This window comes from Neocloeon triangulifer, unplaced genomic scaffold, assembly GCF_031216515.1.
Source record: "Neocloeon triangulifer isolate White Clay Creek 2 clone unplaced genomic scaffold, ASM3121651v1 ptg000001l, whole genome shotgun sequence".
NCBI lineage: Eukaryota > Metazoa > Arthropoda > Insecta > Ephemeroptera > Baetidae > Neocloeon > Neocloeon triangulifer.
The window spans coordinates 11557950-11581188 of record NW_026775544.1 but is presented as its reverse complement, the minus strand read 5'-3'; the positions used below and the strand labels follow the sequence as shown (position 1 = coordinate 11581188).

Genomic DNA, 23239 nt, shown 5'->3' with positions numbered 1-23239 from the left:
CGCCTGCCTGTTTGCTTTTAGTTTTGATGCTAATTACTGCAGTTCTATTTCTTACTTTTTTATTTCCATTTAAAGATGTTGAATAATTTGATTTTTTTTTATCAAAAAATAAAAAATAAAATTAGGCTGCCATAATTTTCAGGATTTTATGAATCAGCCATTTTTAATTCACTCTCAAATTAAATTATCAATAAAATGAATTCCAATTTCTTAATGAGGAATAATACTCCTTTCTTCCAATTAATTTTAAAAAAAAAAAAACGTGTCTTGTTTTTGTCACTTTGCCCTTCTTGTAAGTAAAATTAAGTAAAATTAATAATACAATTAAAATTTTTAAAACTGGAACTTACTATTTACAAAATTTATGCTTTATATGACAGGAAGCTCAATTCCAGCTGAGATTTGCTACATTTTAATGTAAGCGATTTTTTTTTTTTTTAAATAAAATTCGAGCAGATTTGCGAAATTTTCAGGGAAGGAGCCAAAAGTAAGTGCCGAGCGATGATGACGGTTTCAGCTTACAAGGCAGCCTAACACCGTGGATTATGAAATTATAATGCGCACACACCACAAGCACATTCAGACGCACAACACGACTTGGGCAAAGCAAGTCCGCGCTCCGCTCATATCAAATTCATTTGCAGCAGTCCTAGTATAATTTTACGGCCGCCTCGCAACAGTCGGAGCGTTGGGCGTGCTGCCGGTATGCGTGATAAAAAGGGGCAACGCGCGCGCGATGCTGGGCAAAATCTCGCCGCTCAACGGGCAACTTGTTGGACCTGCCTGAATCCGAAAGTGCCATTACAATCCGAGCCGTATTGGCAGCTCGTGGCAAAAACTGCACACATTTCTGTTCCATTAAACACGCCGGCAATAGCTTGTAAATCGCAGCTTCGCAACGACAAGAGACAATTCGTTTTGCGGTGCACGCAAACACACAACAACACACCATAGGGCAGTGGAAAAAATGGGAATAGTGCCAAAAATTTCCGGATTTTAGCTGGAGTGGCAGAAGATAGGGTCCCTAAATCCCTTTTACCATATCAATAAAAGTAATTTTGTTGGATTTGATTTGCAATTGGGATATTGAATTCCGGTCTTAAAAGTTACCTTGCAGTAAATTAGTAATTTATTTATTTCCATTACTTTTAATATAAGAATTTTTATATATGATGGTCAGTCTTTTTATCAAAAATTTCTGAACACGAAATATTTTAACTGCTTGTAAGAAAAATAAATGTGGTACCTTTGGGAAATAAAAAGAAGGAATAAAATTGAAATTTTGTAATATTAAATTTTAAGAATTTTTTCTCTCTTTTTTATTTTTATTTTTATTTTCCCCTTTCAATTTTTGTTTCCACTTTTTCCTCTTGCCCGCACAAATTTCTGTCAAGCATGTCCTCCGAGGCCAGCTTTTCGGTGTTAATAGGATGTGTTGCAGACATTTTGCCTCCGCTGGAGAGCTGATTAGGGCACCGAGGCGGTGCTCGGCGGGCGAGCTTTTACTCCATCGCATCATCTGCCAGCAGCGCGCCGGCGTTTCGGTGCGCAGGGGAATTTCGAATGCACGCTTCGATGGCTAAAACAGTTAATCCCCTGCATAATTAATGGACGGATATTGAATTATTAAAACGGCCAAGCGGCACCAAGCATGATGCTGTAATCAGGCCTCTCTGCGATAATATGCTTTTGCCCAGGCTTTTTTGACCGAAATGCACCAAGAGTTTCCTATAATGAGAGCAGGAGGGGTTCTTTTTGTGCGCACAAAATAATTTTCCTGCAGAGTAACGAACACACCTAAACCTCTCACGCCACGCAGGATAATAAAATCGCCGAGCGGGTTTATTATATGCGTGCCTCCCCCGCAGACGAAAATATAATGCACCTGCATATGCTGCCAGAGTCGATTAATTTATGCATCCTTTCAATGAATGAGTCAATTAAAGCTCTCGTTTTTTTTTATTATCGCGCGGTCGAACTTCCTCGTATCGTGTATGAAAAATTAGAATATTGTTCTTTCTGTCAGTGTGTTCTGAGGTGTGGTGTTCCCACGTCGGTTTTAGTAGGCATTGTATACGCACCACACACGTTTTTATATTATTTGAGTTGGCGCAAAGGTATGAAAATTTGGTCCACGCCCTTTGTATACACCACCACTTAGATAAATCACGGTTTTAATTTATCAGTCCCAAAGTTAGTTGATGACCAGAGAGAAATATAAACGCGTTCTCAAATCGAACCCGCTCTTGAGCGCCCTGCTGTAATTCTATATTTATCATTTAATGCTTCTTTGATGGCCTCATTTGCATACCGAGAAATAAATTAATTTCTCAATTTACTGCCGGGCAGTTTAATTTATGGCGCAAGAGAACACCTGCGGTCCTGCTGCTGTCTTGGTAGAGAGAGAAGCTTTTATGTATGGACTAGGAAATCAATAATGCGGCCATGATAAATTGTTAAGCTGAATTGCGATTTAAAATTTCTTATGAAAGTAAAATATCTCTATTTTTTTTTATTTATCTTTAAAGATAAGTAAAATTTTGAAAGTGAGCAAAAAATAGAATACTCTAAAAACGAATTTTATAATTGATACACTTTTAAGGCTTAATGAACAAAAAAATTAGAAAATACAATATCCTTAATTCAGAATTTTTAATAAGTAAAACTTAATAAATTCATAATTAAAAATTTTTTAACATTTTTTATAATAAATTATTACTTTGAAGAAATTTCATACATATTTCATAAAACTTGTTGGGTTTCTATATTTGCACAGTTTCTATTTTCGTCTCAGCTGTCCTCACCGAGGAGTCGACATTTAATTACCAAAGGCGTTTTCCGATAATGCTGCTGAGCAACTAATAGGAGGAGCGCCGCGTTTTGAATGCGGGCTGGCGGCGTATTGGGTTTCCTTTTCCTGAAAGGTGACTTGAAATGTCAATATTGTGAAAGCTCTCGCAAATATTTGTCTCTCTCCGCTCGCCTTTTGCTTTTCAAACAATTGATTTCCTGGCGCCGCAGCAGCAGCCGCGCGCGAGTTATACAATTCTCGCCCCATTTTTCCCGATTCCGGGCACCGCCGAATGAGCGAAATAATACAATGCACCCATTCAGCACGCGCTGCCTGAGTTCGCTTAATTAAAAAAGTATATATACACACGCGAAAGCATATGGAATAATTTTCCATTTTCATTACTTAATGAATGGAGAGGAACCGTATTATTCCACAGAGCGCCAGCATTATGAATATATAAATTTTTGTCTGCGGTGCAGAAATATTGATCAAGAGAGAGAGATGGAAAATATACAGAGAGGCGAGCGAGTTGGTTGGTGGCTAATGCATGTAGCATCATCATCATCATCTCCCTCTTTCTCATTAGTTTGATAAAAGCACTCGACAAAAGCACCAGCACCAGCAGCAAATACACACACACGCCAGCATGCACGCGGAGGGTTATGACTTTTTCATATAATGAAGCAAGGCCGGCGTTGTGCGAGCGCTGATTCCGACCAACGAGCCCTTCTTCCGGATTATGCGAGCACATTTCCCTTCCAAAAATATTATTTCTGCGAATGTAGGCAACCCTCGAAGCTGATGGACGAGCCACCTTCCTGCGCGAGTTTTAATCTATAATTAATTGACGCGTGTGGGCAGGCGGGCGTTTTAATTAATGTGCGCAGAGCCGGGCGGCGAAAAATATAATATGAAAATATTTTCGCTCTCCTACTGGCCGGGGACTCACTACTGTGTGCCATTGTGCACTTTTTAATAGAAACATCTGCCACATACATATATGCGCACAGCACAATGAGAGACAAAACTAGCGTGCACCCATTTCCTGCTCGCTCTGTGTAAACTTTTGTGTGCCACCGTTTGTTATGATAATAATGTGTCGAAGAATTTAAAATGCTAATATGCCAACTTATTTATTTTGAGCACACGCGGGACGGATTATTCGGGCAAGGGTGGAGTTTGACAAAAGGGTGCCTTCGCTAATTCGCTACTCAAACGTGACTTTCTACGAGGGCGAAAGTGGAACTAGTCAAATTAACCATACACTGCAAATGTGCAGTTCTCGATCAAAAACTTGTCACAAACCGAAAGATTGATTATCCTTAACTTAAACTGCTAATCTAAATTATTTCGAGTCCTGTCTGGGCTGAAAATGAGCTTAATATTTTTTGCCTCGTAATTCACCAGAGTAAAAAACTCGATACAGCTGGAGGGCCAGTAATATCACGTCATACAATGTTGCGTGTCTGAGAAGGGGTTAAAGAGTGATGTATTATTTCAGTGACTGACCCCTTTATTCAAACACATATCATTGGCGCCCTCCAAGTAAAACAGCAGACACGCGGGAGGCTAATTTCACGGCCTGTGACGGAATATTAATTTGTTGTAAACGTAAATCCATATTTTTAGCTGGTGGTAAATTTGTTATAATTCAGTCTTTAATAGAGAACGAAGCATGTATACAAGAGGTGACGGGGGCAGAGAAGAGTTCAAAGCAAACTACCGCGTAATCTGTTTGCCTCGCAGCAGCTTTTACCCTCCGAACTACGAGACAAACTTTTTGCCTATGTGTGCATCCGAAAGTTTTTATCTCGCATCCAAACACGGAAACGAAATAAAAAGTTGGCAACTTTTTGATATGGTAAAAGCCAGCTCCATCTTTATATATTCTTTTCTGATAAAAGCCGTCGTTGCAGGTCCATCGAGTAAAACGCTGACACTGGGAACGAATTCCCAAGCTGTCCTTTTCTTTCTCTCTTTCCAACAGTTTTTCACCGACTCAGCTGGCCTTGCGAAAATCTCTTTTTCGGAGCTAAGGTGACGCAGCTGAGAGATCCGCTGCAAGTTTTTCCAACTTATCGCGCCGACTATTCTCCTGCGGAGCGCCATATATCACTCTCGCTCTTTCTCTCTTCTGGAATGGACGGAATAACTGTAAGGAAAAAAAACACACACCCGGCGTTTCCTTCTTTCCAGAACGTGCATGCATTATTAGAGAGCTGGAAAAGGAGAAAAGACGCTCCCCAACAGATGCGTCGAAAAAAATATACGAAAGGATTGAAATAAATTACATCAAGTCAGAAACTAGGCAGCATCATTTGAATCAATCCGCACGCATAAATCTCTTTTTTTTCTTTCGCCAAGGGTGATTTGTAGCCTAGCGAGAAACGAATTCCGGGAGCGTTCATGTAAACTCTCCCAATTAATTGGAAATACGAATTAACCTTCGATAATGATGCTGAAATTTATTCAAACAACTCCATCGGACAATTTAATTTCCGTGAGCGCGCTTTAGGTGCCGGGCAGATTCATCAAACGATAAAACAATGAGCCCATCAATATAATGCTACAATTCGGAGAAAGGCGGGGTTTGGTTTTTTTTTTAATTTGGTCTCTAGCGCTTATCTGCAAACTCAGCGAGAGCGGATTATGCCGAATTTTAATTAAAACGCGTAGGAGACAGACAACACACGCAGCCCAGATGATGTTAAAATAAGCTTGCTGCTCGGCTATCGGGCCGGTTAATCACATTACAGGGCTGCCGTTGCTGCGAGGAGCAAAGTTCGGCCGACACCTTTCGCTGGTCACACTCAGCTGCCTTTACATGCTCCGATGACATGAGATATACCCGCGCGAAATAAAACCTCCAAACTAGATGAATTATGAAGAGGCCTTGCCGCAAACGAGAGACGAGGTTTATCAGTTTTGACGATCATGGCAGATCTAGAGGCCGCAGATTAAAATGCAAAACGGCCGATATTTTCAGGTAGAGAGAACTCACTTAGTTAGAATAAATTCTTAATTAGAGTCCAGTGTCTTGTTATTAAAAACGCACCAAGGGAGCGAGATGGCGAGAGATTATTTTAATAAAGAGGCCGTTGGACGTCTTGGCGCGTGGAATGTGGCGAAAAGAACGAGAGAAACATTCTTTTTTTTACAGCAGCAGCAATTTAATGTAATTTGTAAATACGATATTAAAAAATTCTTATCTCGCAGAAAGGAGACGTATATAGAAGACGCCCGAGGCGAATTTCATTTCGGGTGGTGCGGAACAAGGGTAATTTAGGTGTATCGGGAATTTTAATAGCGGATTTCAGAGCGTGTTCCGCAACGCGCGGCATCATATTGTTATCGGTCGCGGCGGAGGGAATATTTCCGATAAAAATGCTGCAATGCCCAGAAGCACCTGACGCAAGAGCGAAAAAATGGAGAGGAGATGCGCGCCACCCCAGCTTTCTCTCCTTGGAAATTCCTCTGCGACAATACGAGAGAGACAGAAATATGCGCACGAGGTTCAAAAGCTTTTTGCTCTGCGTGCGGAATTAATAATTGGATTTTGCATAAAAGGGAAGTGGTGAAGACGACAGCAGGGTTCTGTTGATTCTCAAATAATGATAAATAAAATTATTTTCTGAGCTCTTTTCTGTATGAATTTTGCTCCAAAACACCAACCAAAGTCCTATAAAACTATAATGTTTATGGCAATAAATAAATCTTTGTTGAAATAAGAATAAAATTTAATGATATATTATTCAATATTATTTCTCTTTTCTATAATAAGAAATAAAATTTTAGCAATATGCTTTACCATCAATAACTGGATCTTCAAATAAATATTAAATCACTTTTTATAATTTTTCCAAAAAGATATAAATTAAACCTTTTAGAACATTTATGTTTTTTACGCTTTTAAATCAATGAACTAAAATATTTCAATTGACTCTCCTGTGAATTATTTTTTATCCTGGTGGGTTCTGGATTTTAAATGTAACTTTGAACCCCTCTTGATTATTTTCACTTCTATTAGATTTTCAGAAAATTGAACAATCTTACCACTGTTTTAGCAAGGGTGCTGCAAATGTGTACACTCTGGTTCGTCATGTCATAGTTATTTTACACCCCGCATTTCGACTAAGGGGGGAGAATGCATGCCCACGGGCCGAAACGTTTTGTTGCACCTTGGCGTGATGAGCGCTCGGCGTGCAAGAAAAAATCGATACGCACGAGAGAGAGCATTCGCAATTTCCCCGCTCGCACGCGCTCGCACGACACCCCCGCTTTGGCACTCTCCTCAATTATTCAACACCGCACAACAAGCCAGGTCGATTCCGAAACGCGTGCCGATCAAGCAAAAGCAATTATCCGGCAATTTGACGAGCGAAATTGAAAACAATACTGCCCTTTCGAGATAATTTAAAGTCCCTGGCCATATTTTGGGGCATGACTAAATACGTGCCGCAGTGGCGGCACTTGGGCATTATGTGTGCGCGCACACAGCCTCCCCTTGTTAGTATGCAACCAACACGACGCGAGCGGCATCCCCCAGTGATTTATGATGACTGGCTGTTGTTGTTTCAGATTATGCTTGGGGGTACAGGTGTATAATAATGCAGCACGCCTTTCATCTCGTTGAAGCAAGAAACGCGTTTTGCAGACGCGCGCACGCAAAAAAGTGTCAGGGCCAGAGTTATAATTTAGCTCTGCAGTGCGAAACTGCACAAAAAGAGATCGAGGAGTCTCTCGAAAAACCAAACAGCTTCTCGCGCCGTGCAAATATTATCCTTCCGCTTCGCGCTCTTTGGCACAACTTTTAACCCTTTTTTTGCCCTGTGTGTTATGGTGATATATTCTTTTTTATCACTGCGGTGCGATCTGAAAGGGTAAACATTCTGGCGAATACGCTGCACACACATATATGTGATGCGCGCGAATATCACTCGGCTCTTTCTTGCTTGTGTTTGCCGGGGCGTGTGTGTTTATACACGCGGGTTTTTCTCCTCGTGTGTGTGTGTATGCAGAGCGGGTTTTGAAAGACGCGAAACAAACACGGGATTAATTGGATTTCTTGTTTGAAATCTGTGGCCACGAACCGTGTATCTATAGAGAGGAGCAACTCGGCGTTCGGGATTAGGCTGGCGAAACGAGAAGCGGTGCGGAAATCGAGGACGGCTATTTATTTTGCAACTCAGACATCCACTCCGTACATGTTTTCCTCTTTTGCAGTATCAATGGGATTAATTTTTCTGCTCGGATAACTCGCGGATGAATAACAATATTTGCTCTCATACAACATGTGGAATGGCGGTCTAAAAGAGCCCATATGAATATATCCCAAGAGATATACTTTTTTTATGTGTGATAAAATTTAAATTCTTAATTACTTTTAGGAGCAGCTAAAATTTTTATTAGTAATAATTTATAGCTTTAATGAGTTGATTGTCTGCCAATTAATCATTACAAATTTTTTAGGGCAAATATGAATTCAAATATTGACGAGCTCTCGAATTATGGACTTGAATAAATAAAATTATATTTTATTTGAAATTATTCTTCAACTTTGGTAAATAAACTTTAGAGTTCCACCAAAGATTTTAAATCTTCACACCAAATTACAAATTTTAAGGTAGATGCAAAACTTTTTGCATTCTCTCTTGAGAAAACCTCCATCTACGCCTCCAGCATTTCTCTACAGTGCCAAAGACCCTCTTAAAAAGTCTTTGAACTTCGCAGAACAATAATCTGCAACACCGAACCAAGTTAACAAGAAACACACAGGCATCGCGGGCACTTGAACGGGACGAGGTGTTTGTTGTGCTCCACGCGTTCAACAGGGATTAAAAAGTTTGCGCTGCTAGGCGGCGATGAATTTCGCAGCGAGAAGACGAAATCTCGGGCGGAGATGGTGCTCGAGTCACGTGCCGCTGGCTAAACAGGCTCCAAACCCCGGGACAACTTTGTCACTGCCGCACGAGATAATTGAAACACGCATCACACACGGAGAGGGTGCTCGTGGAAAGAAGAAGTGCGACCCGCCACGTTACACAGCCCATCGAAGTGAAGGCGCCAAAGTGTGTGAAGAGTTGCGGGTCACGAAGGTCACGGGGGAGAGCGTGAGATAAATAATCTAGAAGGCGAAAGATGGAGCGCAGGGCGCCGAGAACAGATATATATCTATTCACCATACGCTGGCCAGACGGTCGTCGCTTTATCTCTGCCGGGGAAAAATCAGGCGCCGCAACAAGGGTCACTCCGCGCTAAAGACATGATTACCGACCGAGAAGGAGGAGGCGGAGGATCAATAAATAAAATTGGCACCACAACTGTCACTGCTCTCTTCGGATAGGGAAATAATATGGTTCGAGAGAGCAGGGCATTCTTCTTCGCCCAACCAATGTAGCTCATCACACGAGGGTAAACACGGGTTGTTTATTCGCGGAAAAGGTGAGGCTATTAATAATAGATCCATCGGATTGGAGCGAGGATTTATTGCACACTTCAGGACGTCGGAAATAACACGAGAGGCGATAAAAGAGCAAGAGTGTTTGCTTTGATCAACTTTATATACAGCTCATTAATTATCTTTTTTGATTGCATTCAAAATGGAAATCTCATTTTTTGCAGATTTGATTTTTATAAGGAGTGATCCAAAATTTTGAAGACTTGCTTTCATTTTTTTCTTTGTTGTTTACATTGAATTTTTCTAGGTAAAAGTATGTTTCCGATTGGGCAATTTAACAATAAAATATTATATTCCATTCTGATGGTGCTTGTAAGGATTATAAAACTGATTTCAATTAGGTAAAGATAGACAGATTTGTTTAATAAACAAAGTATAAAAAAAACTGGTCTTTATGGAGAAAAGTGGGCCTTTAAAAATAATAAAATATGGATCCATTATTATTGTTTTGATTGTTTAAATGTTTTAAACTAAAATTCACCTTATATTATTATTTTTTTTTTTTAAATAATAAAATTTACATTTTAAGGATATTTTTATCTACATGTCTGGAAAAAAATTGCAAAAATACAGTTGATATTGAATGAACATGTTGAATATGCGGAGTGGGGGATTTTGTGGTGCTCCTCTGCTTTTTTATACCCTCGCTCGTCATTATAATATGCGCTGTATTTTTAGCAGCAAGAATCGATCGGTTATTCGCATATAGCACATAATAAAATACATATGTGCATACAAATTTATCCACGCGCACACATACAATGCGAAAGGGCCCGGGCCGAGATTGGCGTATTGCTGGCAGCGGCGGGTCATCATTTTTGAGTGGCGAAGACGGAGGAGGCTCGGATCGATGTCCGCTGACTGACTGGTGGCTAATAGCCTGGCAATGGCGCAGAATAAAAAAGAGAGGCGTGTGTTTCGGGCCTCTCATTATTGTGCCATATACGATTCAATTTATTTCGAGTACACATGCATGCATGCGCGTTGCCGCCGCCTGCTCTGGCAAATTGACTTTCCGATATTCCATCAACTGGTGTGCTGCGAGCGAAAATGCCGGCGGGGGAGAAAGAAAAAGCCAAAGGGTTTGCCATAACAGGCAGCAGCAGGGCTTCCGTGCTGGCGGATATCGTTTTCGCCCTAAAATTGGAATTTTCATGCGGATAATGAGTGGAAATCTACTTAAAGGCTGGCAGCAATTATTCTGTAAAATAGCCAGTTAATTGACCCTTTCATTCACCGGGTGTCTCTCTTTCTCTCTCCAATATGGCTTCTGCACGCCGACGGTCTGCTATGTGAGCTAAGTGGGGCTATTTGGCCAAGTCGACTCTCGAGTGAGTCCTTTTCAAAGAGCGCGGCTTTTATCAAATTTCGACCAGGGAGGACCATTAAATTATTTGTTGTTCGGAGTTTTGGATTTCAGAGAGAGTGAAAAGGTTCGCTCTTATTCATTCCGTTTTAATGAGAGAGCAGCATTTCCATGGTAAACCGGATTTAATAGGATTTCGAGAGGGAATCAAAACACGCCGCTAGTATATTTCCGAGGAAAAATTTTATTCGGGTAAAATCGTTTTTTTCTCACATTTTTTAGAGCTAAAAGTGCCGCCTTCCTTCTTACGCTCCGACTAATCCGTGTGCGTCTCATTAAGTGGCGTCAGTGAGAAATTTACGACGCTCTCGAATTTTTACATGAATATTAGGCAAACAAATTATTTCGGGAGAATTTTTATCGTGCGCCTAAGAAAATTATTTAAATCAAGTCACTCCGCGCAGCAGCGTTAGAACTGTCTCTCAGTTATTATTCCCACATAAATTAAGCGATGAAGTGCATCGCTGTAAAAATTTTGTGGGGCGATGAAAAATTCTGGAGGACGGTTATTTAAAACACCAGCCACTCTCAACGCACACGGAATGGAGATTTATGATTTTTCCTCGCGCTTTACAGACAACGTGCTCCCCCCTTGAACGATTCCAACTTATAATTTCGGGGGCAGTGTGCTCGAGGGAGTGCAATTAGAGAGAGAGGCCCGTGTATGTAAATGGAGCACCAAATTTAACAGCCGAATTTCATTAGAAGTTGCTCTTAATTGCTTCTCTGGTATTATATCTAAAAAATTGACGTTACTTAAATTTGAATGAGATTAAAATTGAAGAAGTAAAAAACTTCCCTCTTAAAGAGCTTTTTTTGTTCACCTATATTCAGCGTAGAATTTTATTTTGTACCATAAAGAGAAAAAATATAAAAAATTCGTGTGTTTTTTAAATTAATGTGAAGGATTAAAAAATAATTAGATTCACGCGGGGAACGCCTCTTTCACTGCCCCGGAGAAAATATTCCAGCTAGCTATGAATGACTTTAATTACCAGCAGCAGCAAGGAGGCGATGTATTAAATTATAAAAAGCCGCGTGCTGCTCCAGACAGGCCGAGGGCACCAGCGAAAAGGGGTTAGGCATACCTTCTTCATCTTGAGAGTCGTTAGCGCGGTAGACGAAATTGATTGCCGCCGCCGCGCGAATAATTTGCATTTTAAACGCCCTAACGGGAAACAAATTGTGCGAAATTCATAAAAAGGGGTTACTCACCGGCAACTTCGAGCGTGGCGTTTCGCGAGCGGGCCGTGCCAGCCTCGTTGCTGGCCACGCACCAGTAGACGCCGCCGTCCTGCTCCCTCTTGCCGTGCACCACCCGCAGGAAGAAGAGCGACCCGCTGGGCAGCAGCACGCGATGCGACTTGGGGTCGACGGGCGCGGTTCGCACCAACTCGCCCTGGTCGCCGCGAAACCACTGGATCGTGGGCTCGGGACGACCTTCGGCCTTGCAATTCAGCGTCACCGGCTCGTTCTTCGCCACCGTGATGTCCGACGGGTGTTCGGTGATGCGGGGTGGACGAAGCTGACCTGCAATCACAAAAAATCCAAAGATTAGTTACAGAGGATAAATGATGGGGTCTTTTTTATCTTGGAAGTTTTGGCAAAATTCTTGCGAGTGGTGGCGCTGTTTTCTCAACAATTCAATTTACTCGAACAAAATGTTTTCAACAATTGAACCATTAATTAAACAATGTAGAAAAATAAGGAACTATATCAAATTGTTTTTTTTCTTTTTTAATATATTCATAAGAAAAATACCATATTCATAAATTTCCTTTTCAATAAAGTCAATATAATAGTTAAATATGTTTTGATTATGCTGGCACTTCTGGCTTACTTTGATTATATTATAAAAAAGTAATCCAAACTATTATGATGTTTACAATTAATCATCAATCATCTAACAGACATAATATGCTTTATCACATAATTCATTGATGGCTACGTTGACAGCAATTTATAATTTATTTTTGATTTGTATTTGCACAAAATAATATTGCGTGGAACTTTTTTTTGGCAAATAAATAATAAAAACATGTTGGCGATTGAAATGTTTTGAATAAAAAATTTTAATTAATTTTTTAATGATTTGTATGTAAGTCATAAAAAACATTTTTTTTAAAGTGAAATATTAGGGACAAATTATTACTACTTTAATTTTTATGAAACTTTTATATGCAAATATTTGCTTTTTGCAATCTATTGCATGGCACCATAGAGTTCAATAAAATCGGTATGGTATGCGCTGGAATTAAACTAGAAGATAATTTATTTAGTAAATTCTAGCATGTACATTTTGGCACTTATTCTTTATATCTTTTGTTTAAATATCTTTAGGGAGAAATAAAATGATCTAGCTGGCACTGAATAATTATAATATGTAGTGGGAACAACTATTTATCCCAATGCCATATCCTCATTTTTAAAAATTTTCCTCTCAATAAGCAGTTTTGATGTCACTTCTGAACACCGCCATTCAATTCCAGAGACTTGATAAAAGCAAAAAAATGTCTGAATTCGACAGCTGCCAACAATTAACCTATTTTCGTCTGACGTCTCACAGAGAATGCAGCTAACTTAATTTTCCTCCTTTCGACTGGCAAAAAATTCTCCTCATCAGTGGCAGACTTTTCCTTTCTATCTCGGAAAAGAAAAATGGATCCCACGCGCGCAACAAATGCCGAAAATGCTGTTTTTTCCCGTCACGCCAGCGTTTTTTCAAGACATGATTAATCTACTGGTTGAGTTTTCTTTCGGTCCGACTGTCAGCAGAAGCTTAGCCTCTAATGCCGAACGTGTAATCCCCGCTATAGATAATTTGTCTTTAACTACAAAGCAACCACCACTGCGTGTCTCCTTGTGTGTAAACAGACAGTGCCACCGAAATCATTTTTCCTCCATTCATCTTTCTGCTTTTTCTCGCGCTCGGTCCCAAATGACGCCTTTTTATATATAGCAAAGTAGCGTCACGTTCCTTGAGAAACTACGCAGAGCCCGGAGGCACTTTTGATATAAAAAAGTACACAAAGTGTAAGTACTGTCAACGGCTGCCGCCTCTCAGTCTTTGTCATCCGACCCTGGCAGCAAATTTCGTCCCCCAAGGGTGTCAAAATTTAGGGCCGACGACTTGGTACAAATTGCTTTTGCCCAACTTTTTCACTCCACAATTTCAACTCCGGAAAGTTGATTTGTACAAAATTAAAAAAAAAATATAATAATTAAATTTCAACGCAGTTCTTAAGATAATTAATAAGACTGTCTGAATGCTTTTAACACCAGCATGGAAGATTAAAGTCTACGTCCCCGTTCGTCGTCGTCTCAGTTTCTAACAATGTGAGACACATAATACTCCCACTTCTCACTTTACGGGCGACTGATACACCAATACTCGGAGACGCCGGGGCTGCACTTCAAAGCGTTTCACAAAGTCGGCGACTCCAGCGTGAGCCTGAGCAGCTGCCACCCCAATCCATCTTTACTCTAGAAATAAAATCTTTTTATATCACATGTCGCTGCACTGCTCCCGCGCCGTGCATGTGCACACACAACACGGCATTATTTGATTGACACAAAACAACTTCCTGCGACGCCGACGACGCTCTCTGCATTATTTTTTTTCCTTTGCATGGATGTGTGTGGCTCGACACCAGCAGAGACGTGTACGGCTTTAAAGTACATTATTATTCAAACACGATCGATATGTTTGTGTGCTGTTTTTTGCCTCCGTTTGCATGTTATTCGGATATACCAGTCACAATTCGCCTTCAGCTTGCTTTTTCATTCGCCCGCCAGAGACGGAGCACAATGGCACACACACACAGAGACGCGCGCTGATGGATAACTCGATTTGTGTAATGGAATTTTTGCGACGTCTGAGAGTGAGCGAGCACCAAAGCAAAAAATTTAATCCCTCCAACTTGCAGTATATACTGGGAAAACGTCGAGCTTGTTTTGCATATTTGTGATGCACATTTCTAAGTATTAAGAGTGATTGAATTATATTTCCCTTTTGAGAGGAAAATGGAGCACTTCTGACTATTGAGTGAAAACCGGTGGAATTAAATTTTTTTTGCTAGAATGTTATAGAAAAAAAATGCAGCGGGATAATGGTAACAACTTGTTGCTAAGTAGGATATAACGATATAAAAAATTGTTCTTTGGATGATTTGAACATATCAAAATATTAAATTGGTATAAAAAATTTTAATTTTAAATTCCAATTGCCAAACATAATATAATTGAATTCAAAATTCAGCGTTGTTTTAAAAGTATATTACTCGATATAATATTAGATTGAGTAATGATCTAGAAATATATGAGTAATATTAAAAAAAATAAAAAAATTCGTGAGGATTAGTTCTTTCTTTTTTTTCTAAAGTATTTAAAAAAATTAAACCTCACATTTACTATAAATGAAAATTGCTTTTTTTTCTTTTTTTTTATTTATTTTTTTATTTTTTTTTTTTTTGATATTTTTGCGATCAGTATGCGTTTACTCTCGGCCGTTTTTAAACCCTTGATTTTTAGAAGAGACAATTTGCAACTAAATAGCAATTTTAAAAAAATATTTTTAAACCCTCTATATAATTTTATTACAATGTTTTCATTCTACTAATACATAAATATTGTAATTAATACAAAAATTAGGAGGAAAGATCAACAAAATGACTACAATTTATTTTGTTGGAATTAAAGGAATTTCATTTCAAAATCTTCACTGCAAAACATGCAGGCTACCAGAGTTGTTTTATTTAGTAATTTGCATTCAAAATAATTCAACCCCCTCTGCGACAGCAAAAACTTGGCGCTCAGCAAAAGGTCAACGAGCAATTGTGCTGCACCTTTCCTCATAATGAACTGCTGAGAGCGGCAAATTTGCTTAGGTGGGCAAATATTTTCCCCATAAAGCCCCGCATAAACAACCCCAAGAAAGTCATTAAGCCTGCTCTCTCTCCACCCACCCATATGCAGTCCGTAGCACTCGACAAAAAGCGCCGAGAGAGAACATGTGTGCGGGCTAGAGAAAGAGTTGAAATTTATATCTGCGCTCTCGGCACGTATAATTAACAAAAGCCGCACATGCAGGGCGGAATGCGGCTCTGCACGTGCAATTTAACGCCAGTGCCCCGTTCGCACCAAAATCCAGTTAATTCGGCCCGAGGCGGCAAAAGCGACGGTGGGTGGCTAATAACGAACGTACTACGTGCTTGTCGTTTAGCTCAAATATTTATTTGGCGTGTAATTGCTGATAAGGGCGATCTACATGCTCAGCTGACTGCTGATGCATGATGCCCAGCGAGCCGTTTCATTTACTCGAAACAAGCCTCGCTCGCGCGCCTAATTTATGCTCTCGCGCTGTGTGTGTGTGATGGCTCGTCCTCTCGCCACGAGTAATTGCCTTTTACTCTCTTTTATAAATAATCACCGCCAACAATGGCCGTATAATCAAGCGTCCCTTTGAGCACCAATATCCCGCCAAACCAGCTAGTCATCGGCGAACGCTAAACGGCGCCGCTTGGGTCAGTAAGTTTTTTTACGACATTTGTCCATTATGTGGAAATTTGTTGCCGTTCGACCTAAAATGTAGTGTACATGTTCGTGCAAGTTCGTGGAAGGAATTTTCATTTATAATGCGGTATGTATTTTAAAATGGACTTTACATTTTTTATGAAATTATAATAATGCAATACCTTGACTGGTGTTCCAGAATAAATTTCCCAAATGGCTAAAAATTATTCAACAAAAGAGACTTTTTTTTAATAGAGTTTGTTGAACTCAAAATGAAAACGTGCATATTAAGAAAACTCTATTTGATATAATGAAGTAGAAACAAAGTTAATTTTAACGTTTACCACTTCAAAAACATAACCTTTTTGTAGGTATATAAGTATTCCAACTCTGCAAGCATCAGTTGATCTTTTTTAATTTTTTTTTTTTACACGCGGATAATTGGCTGCGGGGATTTTGAACGTGTTAATTGTTCAACCCTCTTTTATTTTACGAGCACCAGCAACAATGGCGCTGCACCGAAATTATCCCAAGCTAAAAAAGTCTCACCAACCGAGCTGGCGTCGTAAAATCCAAATGAACACGTAACGGGCAGCGGCAATTAATTAAAATTCATTTTATTATTTCGACTGTAAAATTTTATCCATTCCTTTCCTTTTGAGCGCCGGCATGGAAACGACTGCTTATAATGTACAAGTCTTGTTAGGCGCGCGATAGTAAAATAATAAATTACCCGCTTCGGGAATGGGACAGAGAAGGTATATCTGTTATATAAAATGCATCCCAAAGTTTTTCTGAGACAAATTACACGGCTTGGGAGTGGTCCCTTTTCTATATAACCGAGACGAGAGAGAGATGGTCACAAATATAATAAACTGGCGCCTGCTGGCCGAAAAATCGAGGCCGCCTCCAGCTGCGGCAATTTTTTCACTTTCATCTGCTGTGGCGTCGCCCACGAGCTGATATTAAAATCACAGAGTGGAATTTCATGCTTTGGTAATCTAATTAAAAGTTCAATAAGTAATTAATCATGGACGGTGCAGCGTTATTGGAGCTGTCATGACTCCACTGAATAATAAAGTTGGTATCTCCAATCGCGGCCGGAGAGAGAGAGAGATGATAAATACTTCAGGACACCTCTCCGACAGTTGGAATTTTATTCTCTCTCTTCCTAAGCCCGGCATTTTTTCGCTCTCTACACGCACCGTCGAACTTTTTTCCTTTCATTTCCACCCTTCATTCAGGAAGACGGGAATAATTCATGTGGATCCGGCGCCCTTCTTATTCCGGGGCCGAAGTTAGTGTCAAGAAACGTGCGATTTCTGACAGCTTCCACCCGCGAGCAATCAAAGTGTGCGAGAGAGAGAAAGAGGGACCACCCACCTGAGCCGGCGACGTCTGTCATCACAAATAATATCGTCGCTTTAGCGTGGAGCACAGGGGCCGGCGGGCTATTAGCGGCTAAATGAGAACCAAAACTCGCGCTTAATGACTTTTTACTCCCATTTCCGCCCGGCACCCTTTCGTGCGTATATTAATTGGCCCTGTAATTTTTCCATTTGCTCCGAAACGAGAAAGTGAGCGCGGCTCAAAGTTATGGAGAGGGTTGTCGATCAAATCAATTAGGGGTGGATTCGCCGATCGCTCGCTCGCTTGCTTGCTTGCTCGCGAATCCAGACGTCTCGTTCTCTCTTTTGAAGTGCCGCACTTTGAAGTAATTTGCAGCTTAAAGGGCAATTAGCAGAGTGCTGGGGTCTGAAAGGAAAAACGCCCACCCGGACAGATTAGCGCGCCGCTCTGTGTGTGCAAAAAAAATCGGCTCAGCCCCTTTCCTCTCTTCTGCGATGATGAATATTTCGAGAGCGAATTCTGAGAAAGCAGGCGGACGAGCCGATTGCAGCGACGACGGCAAATATTTAATTATGCCTTGACGTATATGCTGAAAGGGGAAGTTTTTGCTCAAGAAAAGTCTCTCATTAATGGTTAATGTATATTTATATGATGCGTACGCACAAGAGAGAATTTTATTAGTCTCTCCAACACTGCACGTATACACACAACACATCAAAGCGAAACCACACGAGCAAGGGCGGCCGTATTGATAGAAAGAGACGAAAACGAACACACAAACAAACCAGCCGAAAATTTAATTTACTTTCTCCGTCTCAAAGGGGCTGACTGGCGTGTTCGGGAGAAAAATGCGCGGCTTGTTTGCATATCGGATGACGGAGAGAGCAGCAGCGTGCGTTTAGCGTTTTGAAATATTTGTTGCTGCTGGCGAACCGCTCTTTCTCTCGCTGCCTGGATGGACCATCATCGTCGCGAGGGGAAACCCGGCATAAAGTCTGCTTTAAAATTTAATGCTCACTTAAACAGTGCTGCTTACCCTTTGCGACAGCGGCAAAATTGGAAGTGACTGGAACGGAAAAATCCGGCAATGGAAAAAGTGGATTTTATATTTTGATCTTGGTAAGCGAGCAAATAATTGCAGTACATATATTGAATTGTTGTAAATATTGAAAAGGCTTCTTGGTTTTCCTTTCACGCAGTTGTAGATTATTTCTTGGTTTGATTTGAGATATAGCTATCAGATATTACTTATTTAATTTACTTCATTAAAAAGGACAAAAAATATGTTAAATTACAAAGTGCGTGTAAGAGTATAATCAGATGAATAATGATAATATAGCCATTAACAGAGAGAGCAAGATATAATTCTTGGAAATTAATGTATTAATAACTGATGGATATATGCCTTCAGGTTATAAAATTAACTTAACAAAACCTATTTTTGTCTCTTATTTTGTTGTTATTCATGTCAGAAGAAAAGGGTAAAATTCCTGTTATATTCACAATAAATAAAAAAAAAAAAAAAATAATTATGTAAATGAATTTAACAACATAAAAATTGTAAAATATTATAAACATATTTCACAACTTGATTATTTTAATTAAAAGTATTGCATATTATCTAACACATGTAAATGTTAAAATTATTAATATTTTTACAAACATTTTTTACATACAAAAAGGCAATCCTGTCCTTCCCCTGCCAATTGGACAGGCGGCAGAGTGGTCCATATTTATGAACCGGGGGGACACTCGTAATTATTCAGTCTGGTTAGATTAACCGCGATTTGATAATTAGCCTCGGCGGCGTCCTGTGAGCCGGCTGTTGGCATCGGTCCTTCTCGCTGCTTGAGCTTTCTTCCTCTGCGCACAAATAACGAGCCAGACAGCTGTGCAATCATTCATTCATACGCACACTTTTTGACTTTTCCTGCCGGTTAATGCGGCGCATAGAAGATGAGCAGAAGAGCCAAAGTAAAAAGTGACGCCTTCATGTCGGGTCTAATTTAAGCAGCGAAACCGCGCGGCTCTGATTGTGGAGGATTCCAAGAATGTCACCGAAAAAATGCATTAGTGAGGTGAACAACAAGAGCAGCTCTGTCTGCTCTCTCGTGTGGACCAAAATCTTGGCAAGCGGCGACGCGCGGATACCAAACACAAAACCATCAGTATTTAATGAATAACTCTGCCACTGTAGCTCGCCCTTTTTCTTTCCGGAAATAACGACGATTGCTCTCGTCGGTGCCACGTAATAAAATAAAAGCCTCCCTTGTGCATCCCGCGAGCTCCAATAAAACGCGCCGCCGAACCAATTCTGGTGACAGCCTCGTCGGTGACTCGAAATATATGGGATGGTAAACACGTCACGTCAGGTGAAAATTTTGGGCACCGACCAAGAACACATTAATGGAGCGCGGCTATTATCCAAATGAGCGATTATATTTGGAAGCACTCGCTCCTTCCTGCCGCGCCACCACGACTCAAGTTTCAGCAGCACTTAGCCCTTAACACGTTGACTATATATAAGTGTGCGGTCCCTTTCTTTTTATTCGCAGAAGCAGCAGCTGTCGCGAAGAATTCACTGTCAGCTTGTCAAAAGTGAAAAATTTCGAGAGGCATTTTTTTAATTGATATACCGTTTACTAATTGCAGCATCAATCATCACTCAGAATCTTCTTCTTAATATAATATTTTTTTGATGGAATCTTTTAAAAAAAAATCATTAATTTGTGTAAATTCTTGCAAAAAGAACATTGTATTAGGCAGATTTTTAAACATTTTCTTTTTGCGGCTGGAGCTCTAATTTAGTTAGTCTATCTATAACTATTTTTAATTACAGTAATTATTATAGTAGTAAAATAATATAAAAGGTGAAAAATGAATAAATATTTTGCTTGAAATTAAATCATTCTTGTGCGAGTAAAATAATTTATTTCATACACCGATGAATGGCGACATGTTTTAATTACAACATGTATTGAGCAAAAAAGTCGGTTAGTCTCATTCAGCAAAATTGAATATTTTAATTGACTTGCGGTGGCAATTTAATTAAAAGCAGCGCTGGATTGGAAAGCGATTAGCGCTTTGATGTGCGCTTTAATACCATTTTTCTGTGCAGCAGATTGAATTGATCCAGCGAATTGGTGCCAAATCGCAAACCTGTAGATCGGGAAGCCGTTTCGGTGCCACCAAAAATCCAACAAGTTGGCCTCTCCTCTCTCGGTCATATATTAATTTTGAACCTGCTGGCAAGCCCTGAATTAATTTAATGCTGGTAATTGCCGACGCGAAGTGGAAATCGTATGATAATAAGAAAGAAGCTGCGCTGTCAGCCGAGAGAAAGACAGCTCCAATTTAGGCAGCAGCACCCGTCTTGTCGCATAACACAATGAAGGCATAATTACGGCGAGCATCAATCAGTTCTGAAGATCAAATTACACGCACACCATTAATTACCCGGCAATTAATTACCTCCGATTATATAATTCAATTAGGTGCAGTAAGATGAAAAAAAAAACACATTGTAGGAATTTTGTAAAAATTGAAGGAGCAAAAATTACACCCAGCGTGAAATTTATTTAATTTTTAATTTTAATAAAGCAGCGTGTTCGCTTTGTGTAGTTGTGTAAAAAAATTAAAAAGGTGCTTCACGAGAGCTGCTGACGGAAAACCAGTTTAAAATATTCACGCCTCCTGAAAGCTTGGGAAGCAATTTCTCGATCAGCATGAGGCAAAATAATAATTTAAAAAATAAAGAAGAAAGAGACGAGAGATCGGCGGCAGCTGATTAAGTTTTATTTGATAATGAGCTGCTTGCAGCGGGGCGTAATATTTGTCGCGCGCGGGGGCTAATTAATAAGGATTAAAAAGCCGAATTAATTACTCGAACGAAAATACGCCGGGAAATAACTTTTGATGTTTCATTCTCGGTCGGCGGCGAGAGAAAGATATATTATTTGCAGCGAAGCCAGCGGAGGAAATTAACTGTTCGCCGGTGGGATGAAATCTTAGCACGCGGCCAAAATTTATGCACCTTTGTGCTGAAACATGGCATGGTGAAAGGCAATAAAGGGGCGAGCGACAGCTGAAGAAAGAAAATGGGATATGAAATAGTGATGCGCCGACGCTCTCCGCTGCTATTTTATTCAGTGCAGGGCTTAATAATGCCGATGGTGCCGCCGGTGTGGTGCCTCTCCAAATATTCCCGGCCTCGTAAAAATGGTATGGTAATATTGCCTGGCTTATAAAACCAACCCCTGCGTTTCCCTGCGCGCGCGAGAGAGAAAACTTTCTCCCTTTACTACACAGAAAGTTTGCTCTGGCTGGAAAAATTACACCCCGAATCTTGCGAGAGGTTTGAAACACAGGGACTGATGAAGTGTAATTTATTTTTATTGAAAAGTGGCAAAGTTGCGTGTAAAAGCCGGCAGGTTCATTCCGGTGGTGCCTGGTGATATCGTGGCACTGCGCAGATGAGTTTTTCCTTTCTCCCTTTCGCTCGTATATTATACGGAGCAGTAATATTTTAATATTGCCATGCATTTCCATCATTCTCCGCCGACTCCATTATGGTGCTCACCAAGTCAAACACCAAATGAACTTTTTCACCCGCCATTTAGCAGCAACGTCATTCCGCGATATTAAAAGCTCCGTTTTAATTATATTGGGGCGCTCAACTTTTCCCATGCAGAGAAAAGTTGGAGAAAAGGCGCAGACTGCAGTGTGATTTGGAAAAGTGATGAGGCGAGAGAAATAAAAATTTAAGTTGACGATGAGTCCTCAGAGAGTTCTCTTCCAATCACTTGCAATCAGTCGAGAGAGTGATGTCAATTTATTCCTCTTCTGATCATTTTGAAAGAAAAGAAAGAATTGATTTTGAAGTTGTTTAAGCTGCACAGTAGAAGTATAGTTATACAATAAATTAATTGATCTGAGTTAATGAATTAAATTTTGAAACAATCACGAAGTGTTAAATAATAAATTAAATAAAAAAAATATTTAAAATGTTTTAAATTTAAAAATGTTTATAATGTTTATTTCTCTACATTCAAAGAAGTAAATTTTAATTAAAATCTTCAAATTTATGAAATTTCTATTCATTTTTTTTTTTATGATTTTATTTTTGTCATTTTGCAGTAAATTAAAGTAAATTTTTCATAAATCAGAACTTCATCTGATTTTTAAACCATATTTTAATTTCCTCTAAACATCTCATTTTCAACTCAACTTAAGACTTCATTTCGTTGGAAAAATATATAAATTTAGAATAAAAAAAGCTAACAAGAAATTGCCAAATAAAAGTGAGAATTACTTTACAACTTTTCTTGGAAAACTGGCGTTTATTTTGGCTGCTAAATTACAAGTTAGCATATATATTTTTGTTGGCAGTAATTTTATCCTTTTACACTCTGTCATGCCACTACACTTCCCCTGTTAATTTTTCCTCGAAAGAAACCTCAGGCGTGTGCATGCGTTTTCCCATTCAAATTTCAGTGAGGTTATCTCTCCTTTCGGGGCTCTCAAGAGCTGGAGCGCCAAATTCCGCTGAGCTCATTATTTGCACTGGTACAGGGAATAAAAGAGGCACACAATATCTGGTGCCGGGACACAAAGCAAGCAACTTGCACGGCTTCTTATGTGCGGAGAGCGGCAAAAAATGATGGATTTGTCGAGGCAGCACTCCAGCCTCTTTTGTTGCGCGGCCACTCGTGCACGCTGCATTTGAATAGCAAGCGAGTATTTGGCGCGTTTGTATTTATTT

General features: G+C 39.9%; 1 protein-coding gene across 3 annotated transcripts in view; it reads right to left on the bottom strand.

Annotated features, from left to right (window-relative positions):
• Positions 1-23239, bottom strand: part of LOC132193893 (roundabout homolog 2-like) — an 80991-nt gene that overhangs the window by 36504 nt on the left and 21248 nt on the right. For all 3 annotated transcript variants that reach the window (XM_059614842.1, XM_059614860.1, XM_059614850.1), the window contains exon 2: positions 11833-12147. In XM_059614842.1, the coding sequence (XP_059470825.1) occupies positions 11833-12147 (315 nt within the window). The remainder of the gene's footprint in view (positions 1-11832; positions 12148-23239) is intronic.